Source organism: Cnephaeus nilssonii, assembly GCF_951640355.1.
Source record: "Cnephaeus nilssonii genome assembly, chromosome: 11".
In the NCBI taxonomy this organism is placed as follows: Eukaryota; Metazoa; Chordata; class Mammalia; order Chiroptera; family Vespertilionidae; genus Cnephaeus; species Cnephaeus nilssonii.
In genome coordinates, this window is record NC_137082.1 from 60,377,092 (window position 1) to 60,390,292 (window position 13,201).

The 13,201-nt window shown below is 44.2% G+C and overlaps 1 protein-coding gene across 1 annotated transcript in view; it reads right to left on the bottom strand.

Annotated features, from left to right (window-relative positions):
• The window catches only part of LAMA1 (laminin subunit alpha 1), a 144,407-nt gene that overhangs the window by 64,011 nt on the left and 67,195 nt on the right, over window positions 1–13,201 (bottom strand). Inside the window, exons 17-25 of the mRNA XM_079783773.1 lie at window positions 10,879–11,006; window positions 9,406–9,492; window positions 8,546–8,757; window positions 5,230–5,336; window positions 4,739–4,919; window positions 4,001–4,137; window positions 2,870–3,106; window positions 1,721–1,864; window positions 838–1,017 (exon numbers count right to left, since the gene is read on the bottom strand). Of these exons, the coding sequence (XP_079639899.1) occupies window positions 838–1,017; window positions 1,721–1,864; window positions 2,870–3,106; window positions 4,001–4,137; window positions 4,739–4,919; window positions 5,230–5,336; window positions 8,546–8,757; window positions 9,406–9,492; window positions 10,879–11,006 (1,413 nt within the window). The remainder of the gene's footprint in view (window positions 1–837; window positions 1,018–1,720; window positions 1,865–2,869; window positions 3,107–4,000; window positions 4,138–4,738; window positions 4,920–5,229; window positions 5,337–8,545; window positions 8,758–9,405; window positions 9,493–10,878; window positions 11,007–13,201) is intronic.

Here is a 13,201-nt window from a genome sequence, read left to right on the forward strand (position 1 = left end):
CAGGTGTCAACATTATAATTCAACACCTGTGCATGCTTTTGTGTGCCCCCACCCAAAGGCTAGCTTCCTTCCTTTACTATATAATATTTGATCCCTTTACCCACTTTACCCTCCCCTCACCCCCCTCTCTACTCATATGTGGACTATAGCACAGGTTTTTTTTAAAACCACTTTATTGAGGCACAATTGGCTGTAGAAAGCCATATATATTTAACGTATATAACTTGATGAGTTTGGGGATAAGTATACACCTGTGAAACCATCACCCCCATCACAGTCACATCCATCACCTCCCACAGCTTCCTCTTGATGACACTGACAAAGGTAAATTCCAAAATAACAGTCAATGTAGCAATGGTCCCAATTATTTTCAAGCTTCTTTGAATTACAAATTACCTATCTCTGTAGGCTCACTGGATGTATATTTGCACATTTTAATGATTAGGGTGAATTCACACACAGATTCCAATGTTTATAAACAAAAATACAAGTAATGCCTTTAAGATTCTTTCCCCCAAACTGGATGATTTCTGAGAAAGACCTTGTAGGCATAACAGCCAGGCTTGTATTGAGCTTATATCAGTAAAAACAATAAATATTTCTTGAATGACTGCTTTAAGAAAGAAAAAGAGATTATGATTTGAATTTTTAAAAGACTAGAAAATTAATCCATACGTTTAGGAGGATTTTTATAAGTGTTAAACTTTTCCATCCCCACTCGGAAGAGGAAATTAATAAGCTCTTCAGTGCAGGATAGGCCAGCACAGTCTGTAGTGATTCAAATGACACCGGTATCCCCGGGAGCGTGCACGGCTCTCGGCTGGGTGGGGGGCTCACCTGGTCTCCCTGGAACTGCTCGGGCAGCCGCCAGTAAAACGGCTCTGCGTGGACGTGCCGCCTGACGGTCACGGCGTCCAGGAGCACGTCAGGGGCCTGGTAATACACCCCCTGGGTCGTGCCCCGGAGGTTACTCTGAGAAACCACTCGCAGAAGAGGCTGATCTGAGCCCAGCGTTATCTAGTCATGGAAGGGAGGGAAGATGCACCTTAGAACACGACTTAACTCCATGCCTTTGCTTTGTCAGATTCTACCACTATTTCCCAGACAAGATAGCTTCATTATTAAAACCCAAATAATGAACACTTTTCCTTTAAACTTTAACATGTGAATTAAAATGACTGGAAAGTGTTTTAAGCATTTAGCAGGGGTCCTCAAACTTTTTAAACAGGGGGCCAGTTCACTGTCCCTCAGACCGTTGGAGGGCCGGACTATAGTTTAAAAAAAAACTATGAACAAATTCCTATGCACACTGCACATATCTTATTTTGAAGTAAAACAACAAAACGGCAAAAACACCCGCATGTGGCCCGCGGGCCGTAGTTTGAGGATGCCTGATTTAGGGTCAAACTCTTGCTATACGGGGACAATGCTCAGTTATATAGAGACCTTTGAGATGTTGCAGTTTATCTCCTCTCTAACTAACGTTTTTGATAGACCAGCTAAGGAGCAACACTGAATGCTTTAAGTTCCAGCTCCATATATTTCTTTGGACAGCAGAAGCAGAATTCTGATTCATAAGAAACCCAAATTAGTGTCTCAGTATTTCTGATGCCATAAAAGCAAAATTTAATGTAAGAACTTGAACTTTCTCCTTAGCCCCACCCGAATCCCAAGTGTTCAGGCTTAAAACCAGAACATGTTAACTGCATGCCTAACTTACCGGTGTCCTCACATAACCCTCCAGCTCCGAGCAGAGCTGTGACAGCCCAAAGCAGAAGCACGGGGTGCAGCCCTGAGGGTTGTCAGCATGGAGAGCGTAGGTACCGGCTCGACACTCATTGCATCGAAGGCCAAGGACATTTTCCTAAAGGGGAAGAAATGATAGACTCATTTTTACCTGAAAAAATATACGATTTCTGAAGAAACAGGCATGAAATAAACCAAACCATCTAAATAATTTTGGATCAACAAACATCTCTGAACTAGCTGTTCCTTAGGCAAGTTCCTTAACCTCTCTGGGGATCAGTTCTCTCAAAAACTTAATCAGTGACTCCCAAACATAGTTGATGATCAGTATCGTCTTGGACACTTTAGAAAAATACAGAATCCCTGATGAGAACCTCATGGAGGGGACCCAGAATCCTTCTGGAGGTCCCAGGTGACTCTCTGATGATGGGTCAGGGTGGAGAAGCATGAACCAGGTCCCACCTGTTCAGGCCATGTATAACGAGAACTGCTGTCATGGATAGGGAAGCCAAAGGTATTCACGGATGTTTCCATTACTCCCGGCCATAGTATGTATATGAGTTTTCCCTGCCTCATCCCCAGTCACTAATCACCACTACCGTCTGGCTTCCATCACGCCAGACCCAGAGAAGGATCAGAGAAGTGGCCAATGACCTCCTCATAACAAAGCACTATGGGAAAACTAATGGAAATATGTGGAATTAAGCATGAGGTTGAAATCTTCCCTCCTGGGAAAATAAGAAACACGAATTTCCTTTCGTCTTCTAGCACATACAAAGAACTAATTACTTGCCAGCTCTAACATCACAAGTCTTCTTAACCCTGTGTGTCTATTTTACCTGTATGTCCAAGACAAATCAGCTACTCAGCCAACTGAAGCACATGATAGAAAACTCGGTGTTTCTCAAATCAGTTTCATCGTCTGACTTGTAATAACCAGTAAAGAGCCCATTTAAAGAATCATTCATACTTCTAGAAGGGCATACACAGACTTACTCAGACCCAGAAGGTGGTGTGAACTCATTAGGAGAAGCCTGAAGCCTGGCGCTTAAATAGTTAAAAGCCCAAGAGTCATAATGCTGAGTGAGAGAGAGGAAGAAAGTGGAGTGCCAAGGACCCGTACCTTGCAAGAGCAGGTACCAGTTCCCTGCGCACAGCTGCAAAGACCCTGTCCCTCATCACAGGTGTCCACCGCGGTCCCTCTCAGGTCACAGTCACAGGCCACACAGTCTGGAAAGTCTCTGAAACCCAGGGAGCACTGATGGCAGCTCGGTCCACCAAAGACAGGCTTACACTGGCAACGGCCAGTGAGCGCATCGCACTGATGACTGGCTGACCCTCCACTACTGCAATTGCAGGCCTGGGAGAAAAAACTTAAATAAATAAAAAGGCAGCTTCTACATCCTCATGTACACACACTGGGATTACAGGAAAACACTAAACGTGGGGAAATCATGCAAATGAATGGTCTCTCTCCATGTTGCCATATGGATTCACTTCCCCACATGCCAGCAGGAGGCAGGGACTGCTGGACATCTGTGCATTTTTGTGGCACATGCACATGGGGCCAAGACTGTGACCAGAAATTCAATCTGCTTAATACGTCCAAACATTCTTTTAGAAGCCAAGTAATTTTTCCATTTTCAAAACACAAACTATATCGAAGTTTAACTGAAGAAAGTTACATAGAAAATTGGAACCCTGCCCAGCCAGTATAGCTCAGTGGTTGAGCGCTGACCTATGAACCAGGATGTCATGGTTCGATTGCCTGGGTAGTGGACTCGATCCCCAGTGTGGGGTGTGCAGGAGGCAGCTGATCGATGATTCTCCATCATCATTAATGTTTCTACCTCTCCCTCTCCCTTCCTCTCTGAAATCAATAAAAAAATTTTTTTTTCAAAAAGCAAATAGGAAACCTGGAAGACTAGTCATAAGCCCCCGCCCCAGTAAAGTGAGTTATGCCCTTATCCTGAAAGATAGCATACATTGAAGAGTATATTTTAAAGGCACTAAAATAAATTTTTGATCTTTTAGCCATCAATTCCACAGCTAGATTCTTGAAGAAAATTTAGAATAATGTATTTTAAGGGTGCAGCTTTTTACACTTTGATTCCTACAATCCACATTGAATTTTAAATATACTAGTAGCTATTCAATAGGTGAAAAATCAAGCTAATAGATAAAAGAAGAGGAATGAAACTTGCTACAGTAAAGTAGTTCTCAGGTAAGAAGATGCAGAGGTCAGAGCACACACCTGGCATCCGAGCTCCAGGTCATAGCCCCAGTATCCGTCCTCACATTCTTCACATCTCACGCCTCGAGTGTGAGGAGGGCAGACACACTCCCCTGATTCTGGGTCACATGTGTTCTGAGTGTGAGCGCAGTCACAGGCTATGGCAAAGACAGATGGTGGTGTTACAGGGCAGCACACCTTGGGCAACTGAAGGGGTAAGAGCTGCTGCTACAAGTTACTCCCTTTTATTAATAATCCAAAAGAGACCACATGATTCCCAAGACCCCTTTGTGTCTCGTGGGAGGTGGTGGCTTCTCCCAGTCAAGAGATGCTGCTGGAAGAGAGGTCATCGGGACGCAGTGGGAGAAAGAAAAGATTGGACCAGGGTGGGAGGGGGGTGAGGGGAAAGATAGAGCTAGTACTTAGCAAGCCTGTTCTGTATGCCAAATGCTGTGTTACAGACTATGTACCACTTTAAAAATAACTCCTGGATGGAGACTATAATTAGCTTCTCCATTTTACAAGGGAGGAAACTACAGCTAAGCCAAGCTAAGTAATTAATGTAAGCTCACACAATTAGGAGAACCTGACCAAAGGTTACGGAAGTACCCAGAACAGGGAGACAGGGAAGAGGTATGGAATCCTGCGTGTTAAAAAGAGGAAGAGTAGAGGCACTTCACAGCCTTAGGAGTCGAGGAAGGGCCCGAAGAAAAGTCTGGGGAATACGATACAGTCTTGATGATGAATTCGAACGCTTACGTGTACAGCCACCGTCCTGGAATGCATAGAAGCCACGCGCACACCTGTCGCACCGTTTCCCAGCTGCGCCCGGCACGCAGTGACACTGGCCTTCCTCCGTGCAGGCGTCCGACAGGGAGCCTGACGGGCTGCAGTTACAGGGCAGGCAGCCGAGCCCTGTGTCCAACCCGTAATAGCCAGGCTGTTTCGCAGAAGGGGCAGAAATGGGAAAGCAAAACACGTTTTAACAAGTGACTGACAGTATTAGGATGTTTTCCAAATCAAACATAGCATGTTTCATAGAATCATAACGTGTCCGTGACCTCATTCTTTTGTAAACTGCATACTAGTACACTCTCCCTAGAAAGAGATGCACAGCACAACCAGTCGTGTTGGGGCCTTAGCTCTAACCAGCAGTCACGGATTCCCTGTATTTGAACCAAGGTCAAGGTGTCAATTATAGACACGCTGACAGATACTTTGATTGCGTGCAATGACCGCAGGCATCTTACCAAGCACTGGTCACACTGCTGTCCGGTCACACGTGCTCTGCAGCTGCACAGCCCGGTCTCAGGATGGCAGACGTCAGAGAGGGCGCCCTTCCCATGGCATTCACAGGCTGGCGCACACAAACAAACTGCTCATTTCCCGTACGGTTACAGTGAGATCCCACAGTCCCCAAAGGAAAAGTTGTAAACATTCGCATTTTAGGTCACAAAACTTAAAAAAACATACATATATTACTTTGCAATAACTAAATATTTAGTATTTTTCTGCAGAGTAAGCAAAAATAGGGTTGGTAGAAGAAATCATCCCAGAGAAAAAAACTACTGAAGCTATTAAGAGAATAATTAGCAAACTAACTTGACCAACTACATCAATTCCTTAAAATTTTAAAAATGAACCACTGATGTATATCCACAAAGTTGCATTAAAAAATATGCAATGAAGATTTCAAAATCAACTTAACCATTTGCTCTCATTCCAATTATATCTATTTTAAAGCTCAGCTATGCCAATGTAGATAAATATGATATTGCATAATTTAATGAAAACTATTTCCCTGTTCTAACTCATGAGTCATTTGTAGTTCGAATATACTTACCTTCAGGCCAGACTTTTCCGTCTTATCTACAATTACAATGTTGATGAGACAGCTACAAAATCCCCCACCTTTTAAAGTGATGCCATTTAATGGGTCCAAGAAATGTTTAATTGATATTCATTCCACAGCTGTCAATATGCTCTTTACATAAAATGTTTGATAAGCTCACTGACAAAATATCCCAGGGACACATACTATTTATGAATACTTGGATTCAGCAAATGCACCACCTCTGTCATATGGCGCAGTGATGTGAAGAAGAAAAACTGCCAATATCTTAAACGCAGGCACACCATGTGGCAGCTCACTGCAGTGGGAGGCAGAGCCCTGGAGACACTGGGAGTTGGAAGGCGGAAGGTCAGAGGAAGGTGGGATTTGCCTCCTTGACTGACTATGGCCAACCACCAGGCCTCTCTGTCTGAGATAGCTAGGGGCAGCCCCTATGCCCCAAAACCTGCTGAAATCATCGAAACCAACCAATTCTAAACCTGTTTACCCTGCCTCGCCCTTTCCTCCTGTGGAAACCACAAGAAAGGCTCTAGCCCACATGTCCCCTCCTGGCCAACCAACCGGGGTGCTGCCCACATGGCAACCCCCATGCTGGCATCTGTGAGTAACAAACTATGTCCTCAATGCTAGTTGTCTCGGATATGCTGGCCTTGCCATACCTAAATAATAATGAAACCTGTATTTCAAACATTCCTCAGCGTCCAACCATCCTCAACGGTCTCCCACTGAAAATACACACCACACACACACACACATACACACACACACACACACACACACACACACACACACACACACACACCCTTAACTTTCTCTCCAAGGTTCCACCTCCCTGATGCCTATCCTCTCCCTCCCTTCTCCTTAGCAGGCTCTGTCCTGGCACCTTATCTGCTAAAACAACTCCTCCCAAAGCCTCCAGGGACTTCCCAAGTGCAAGTTCAGTGAGCAGATTCTCAGTCTTCATCTTGCCTACCTTTCTTTGGGCTGGGACCCTCTGACCACTCTCTCTCTTTGGGACCTCTCTTAGCAAGGTTTCTGGACACCCACTCGTTGGTTTCTCCCTGTTTTTCCCTTTGCACCTCCCGCTCTGTGTCTCACATACTGCTTCCCCTTCCTCTGGGGAAAATCCAAAGTTCACTCCGAGTATGATCATCACAAAACATGGATGATGCTGATAACAAATCATGTTTATCACACTATGTGCCAGTCAGTTTGCGCCTGTCAGATTCCAGGCAATATTTCATTTAATCTTTGTAACAAACTTAGGAGGAAAGCACTATCATTTTCCACATGAAATCTAAACCTTAGAAAGATATGGAACTTGCCATAGGTCACACAACTTCTATATCCTTCTATAACAATTATAAAACCAATTATTAATTCAAAAATCGTTCATGTTAGAAATAATGCTAATTTAAAATAGTTGCCAATTATAATGTCTAGAATTTCAAATTTGTTATCCCTTTGACTTCTCAGAAAGGTCTTCATATATATATATATATATATATATATATATATATATATGATTATGTCCATTTTATGTATAAGGAAATAGTGGCTCAGAGAGGTTAATACATTTGCCTGAGGCTACACAGTTGGTCAGTAATCAACCCTGGACTCTACCCTACATTAGTCAGACTCCAAAGCCTAAGAGCGCCCATAGGTGCTTCTCCTCTACACCATCATGTGTAGCTCCCCAAAAGACTTGGATCATAAATTTCCAGCTCCTATTGCAGTACTTAGAAATGCAGGAAATAAAAAGTGCCTGGGAAGTAACAGATACTTAATAAATGGCCAAGATGAAAAGAAACAACATGAGAACTGTAAAAGCATTCCATAAACTTTGAAGCTTTATAAAAATACAAGGTATCATATGTGTCTATATGATTAGATTGATATGATAAACAGTCAGATGGTAAGCTATCATGGTGGCCACACTGCTGAAGATCAGGCTGACTGGCCCAGGGCTATGAAACCTTGTTCTGTGGATGTGTGCCTGTAAAAATATTTTTCTGTATCTCTAGCACCCTCTTGTGTCTCTACATTGTAATAGCATAGTAGGCCTTCGGCATTTATAGGAAAATTATCCAAACAAATTTATAATTGACATTTTAGATCTTTCACTCTTTCAAGAACTGTAAAAAAAATAAAAATCTGAGAGCTGTCTTGGCCTTTGGGCTTTAATTCTGTCATTTGGGACACAGGAAAATCTACTTTTCCTCAATGACTGATTCTACCTGATCCATAATTTCAAGGACCTAAGCAGAACCCTGCAGGGCAATGTGGGATCGCTGGGTCAGGCACAGATCGCTAAGACATGCCAGTTTCCAGGGCTAGAGTCTCCCTATTTCCCACGCCACATCTGCAAATCCCATCTGCTTCATGAAACCCCTTAGCACCTCCCTCACAAACGTGACAGGCTTTGAGCATCACTCTTGCTTCATCTCAGTCCCTGGGAGTGGTGCCCAGCACTTTGTAAAGTCCCACTTTCCCCTCACCTGGGAGCATGCATCTTTTCCAGGCCATGTGACCTTCAAGTGGAGTAACTGATCAAACTGCCGTAAGGACGGCTCAAGTATTGGGTCTATACCCAGCATTAACACAAGAACCACTCAGATAAAGCTACCTCAGCACCCTTTGACACCTGTAAGGAAGTGGATGGAGACTTCACAGGGTCATGAGTAATGGACTGACCTCACAGCCCATACACTCACCTCGGCAATTTTTAGCAGTCACAGCATCTCCGTAGAAGCCGTCAGCGCACCGCTCACAGTGGGCGCCATCCGTGTTCCCAATGCACCGCAGACATTCCCCAGTGACGGAGTCACAGTGCCCGGCCTCCAAGGGGTCGACATTCCCGCTGCAGTTGCAGGGAACACAGGATTCCCCAGGCACTGTTGGGTTTCCGTAGTAACCGTCTGCGCATCTGCGTAAAACATCAAAAGAGGGATCCAAATAAATTCAATTTCTCTTGACATTACCCCACCATCCAGGGGTTCTCTGAATGGTTAATCAATCAGACTGAGTCCTGTTACATAAGATTTACTGTGAAAGGAATGCAACTCCAAGTTCAGGCATCCACAGATTTCCTTCACTCATTGATGGCTCCAAAATGAGCCATAAATCCAAGGGAATGTGCGCCTGCCCCAGCACTCAGGGATGTCACCCTTTCCCACGGACTGTAACCGGACTCTGCACCGAGACTTACAGATGGGAACAGACAACATTGGCCTTCAGGCTCCAGAAGACAGCTATTAATCAAACCACCACCCCCATGGAATTATTCAGGGTAATGGGATATTTAAATGTGTGAACAGTAAATACTGACTCCTCAGTGCTCCCATTGTTATTCATGAGAACTCAGATTAGCTCAAGGAGCTCAAAAAATTCCCAGAAAGTTTCAACATTAATTTTTAGTCGATATACTGGCTTTTCTATATAATTACAGGAAATGACAATTACATATCAAAACTCTAAACCCACACTTAACTACATATTTAACAATAAACACATAGAATTTATTAAAATAAATTTTCAATGCAACTTTTGGAAACAGTTGAGCGATGCAGTGTACCTCTCGCACCAAGTCCCTGAGTATCCCCGGGCGCACTGATCACACACCACTTCATCTCCGTCGTCTAGGTGGCACGTGGGGCTGAAACTGTCGAAACATTAGAAGTGAAAGCAATTTTCCAGTGGATTGTGTAGAATTTCTAAATAGTTTAAGTGTTTAAATTCTACCACTCCTGTCCTTACAAACTTTGAGTCCTCAATCTTTAGCCCAGATCCCAAGGCCCCTGGTCTCACAGTCAGGCCTATGGGCACCAGATCCTCACACCTGCTCATCCCTCAACCCAGAGTGCACTTCTCCCCCTCTCTGCCTGGATTCACCCAGTTGAACTCCAATGCTCAGCTGTCACCTCCTCCAGGAGGCCTGCTCTGACTTCCTCTCCTCTGGGTTCCCTGGCTTGGTCTGCCTGCCTCAGAGCCCAGTCCACACAGGCCAAGAGTGAGCTGGCTTACACACTTCAGTCATCACATTTCCCCAAGGACCCCTCTGCTGATCCAGGTCCCTTCAAACTAGTCCTGAGTCTTGGGGAGGCCTGTGAAGGGGCGTATAGGGATGGATAAGAGTCCCTCATTATCTGATTAGCCCTGATTGTATCTGTTTTATACACTGGAGTTTCAAATAAAAATCCCCATGGGGGAATTTCTGGATGTGGGTGGAGGAAGTTCTAAAGGGTAAACCAGTGAGGGAGAGGGGCTTTCAAACTGCTGGCCTGCAGGAAGCACAGCCCAGCATGATGTGCAAGGCCTTGCACCTGACTGTCTCTTCCACCTGCCCTTGCGCCTGTGCTCCGACCACCTGCATTCCTCAGTCCTCAGACGGATCTGCTGATGCTATCGCTGCCCACACTCAGTTCTTACTTAGGATGCCCTTCTCTGCTGCCTTCAAATTCCTTCTCACCCTTCAAGACTCAGATCAACAGCTTCCTCCGAATCGTTCCTGGACAATTCCCACCATACAGTGGACATTCCTCCTCTGTGGACATGACCACACTGTAGATTCTGGGGGCGGGCAGCCACACTGAACAGTTTGATACTCAGAGTATCTACCACAATACCCAGTATATCATAGGTGTGCAATCAATATTTTTAATAAATTAAATGAAGCCCACCCATTCTCAATGAGCTGAATATTTTGATCATTATATCAAAAACTTTTAAAGCCCAGGAACATGTTTAATTCATCTCTGTATCCCCTATACCTCCTAGCCCAGTGGTAGGCACACAGTATATACTTGATGAAAGAATTGATGATCAAGTTTAGACCAAAAGGGAAACAAAGTATGCAAATGTCCTTGCCATCACACAACTTACTTTGCATAAATTAAGACACCAAACTTTTTTTTTCCATTCCTCCATTTTAAATCATAATTAATGACCACTGGGCAAAATCCACACTCTTATTGCACACACAGTGCTGCTCTGAAGCTATCAACACACACCTGGATGGAAATTCTGGCCATGTCAGGTGCCAGCTTACTTGTTAGAGGCTGAGGCGAGGGGGCAGGCACAAGGCTGGCAGTCCCCAGCAGTCCCTCGGGTAGGCCGCCCGTAGAAGCCAGGCAGGCACTGCTCACAGTGGTCCCCGGTGGTGCTGTGCTCGCATGCCTAGGACACGTGCATGAAAAAAACAGCTCAACTCTAGGTTCTGTAGAGGATTCTCAGATCCATCAAAAACAACTTGAAGTACAATGAAAAAAAAAAAGACAAAATGCTAAAAACTCTGTTATATGAGGGGTTGCCTGTTGACAGATTAATAAAAATTTTAATGGGTATAAATGGAAGCATAAGAGCTTTCATTTCCAGCCACATCAGGGTAACTGGTACCCTGTTGTCTTTCTGCAGGAAACAATTAGGAAACTGGGACAGATCTATAACGCAACTGTTTTCAGGCGCCGGGCAACAGAGTGTGCAGGTCTGTGATTTCCAGAGAACGAAGACATTGGGATGAGTCCTCCAAACCGTATGTCTTTCTGCCTGGAGACACTTGCCAAGCAGAACGGGGGTGGGAGAGGAGGGTCTTGCTGAGTTAGAGACAGAGGTCAGAGTTTAGGAAGGATGAACCTGCTGGAATTTGGGCTTCTTAGAGCAAGAGCTCCAGAAATCTACTTGGGAGACCCCATCAAATAGCTACTGAATACTAAGCTGCTTGTGTAAAGAATACCACTTCTTGAGGTCAAAGAAAGTCAGGTGAGCCATAAGCTGAAAAATTCAGAACTCACAGAGAGCTCAAGACATTAGAATTCTAAGCAGTCTGTGTGGGAGACCCTGGTAAACACCCAGCGTGCTCAGTAAAGACCCTAGACGGAAAATTAGTTCCTAGAAGTGCTAACCCTGCCTGCCACAGAGTAAAGCCTATACAAGAACTGCCCCACAACGTTTTTATTAAAAGCCTTGAAACAATCATGCTGACATGCAGGAACTTACCTGTCTACCAAAACAAATTTCCAAGTTCTTTAAAACAAAAGCAACAGAATCTAAAAACTCAACAATATAACATTCACTGAACAATATTCAACACACAATCAAAAACTATTGGATATGCTCACATTGCCCAACTCTGGGAGAATTTGGAATTCCTGAATTCAGACAGAAAGCAGGTAGGTAAATCAATAACCATATGGGGAGGAGAGAGGGTTTTGCTTGTGGAAGAATGCTTCCTGCCAACCGACAAGCATGGGGAAGGGCTGGGGTTGGAGAGCCCTCCTTTTCAGACATCGTAGTAGGTACTGGGTGAGCAAGAACCCTCAATGACTGAAAAATCTAAGGGGCAGTTTGATGATGAATAGGATACTTGCATGGTCTTAAAGTGTCTCCCTCAAACTGCTGATTAATTACAAAAGAAAAGAACAGTAAATATATAGTGGACTAACACCCAGCCTGTGCGATCAGAATGAATACCACCAGTGAGGGGGGTGGACATGGTGGGCTCCCACATGCCATGTTCTAATGAAGTATTCTGGCTGGAAAAGTATAACCTGAATCTATTCACAGGAAAATAAGAGAAGAACCCCAAAGGAGCAGTATTCTATTTTTTGGAAAATTATTATATCCTTCAAGATGCCAATGCCATTAAAGACAAAGAAATGCTGTGTAAATATTTAGGATTAAAGGAGACTAAAGAGACATGAAAATAAAATAAAATATCCAGTCCTAGATGGGGTCCTGTAATGGAGGGGAAATGCTATCTATATATTTAAAACCCTAAGCGACTGTTCAACCATCCGACCAGTAGCTATGACATGCAATGACCACCAGGGGCAGACACTTAAACTGGCAGCTATGATGCGCACTGGCCACCAGGGGGCAGATACTCAGAGCAGGAGCTGCCGAGCTGTGGTGACTTGGCAACTGCGGTTCTCAGGTGACGCACCCAGAACCAGAGAGGAGGGAGCCCAATTCCAAGGTGCATCACCCAAGAACTGCCCTCTCACAATCTGGGACCCCTCAGGGGATGTCAGAGAGCCAGTTTCAGCCTGATCCCTGCAGGCCAGGCTGAGGGATACCACCAGTGCATGAATGCACTGGGCCTCTAGTAAAGGACATAATTGAGTCGGTTGACAACATTGAAAAATACACGGTAGATTAGAAAAAGTAGAGTATTCATGTTAAATTTACTGCAGTTAATAACTGTGCTGGGATTACCTAATAGCATATACTTATTCTCAAGATATATATACTAAAATATTTAAAGATAAATGGACATAATGTATGCAACTTATTGGCAGGTAGTTTAGAAAAATCATGAAATAATGAGAATAATAAACAGGTAAAACTATGAATAGTAGGTGAATCTGGGTAAG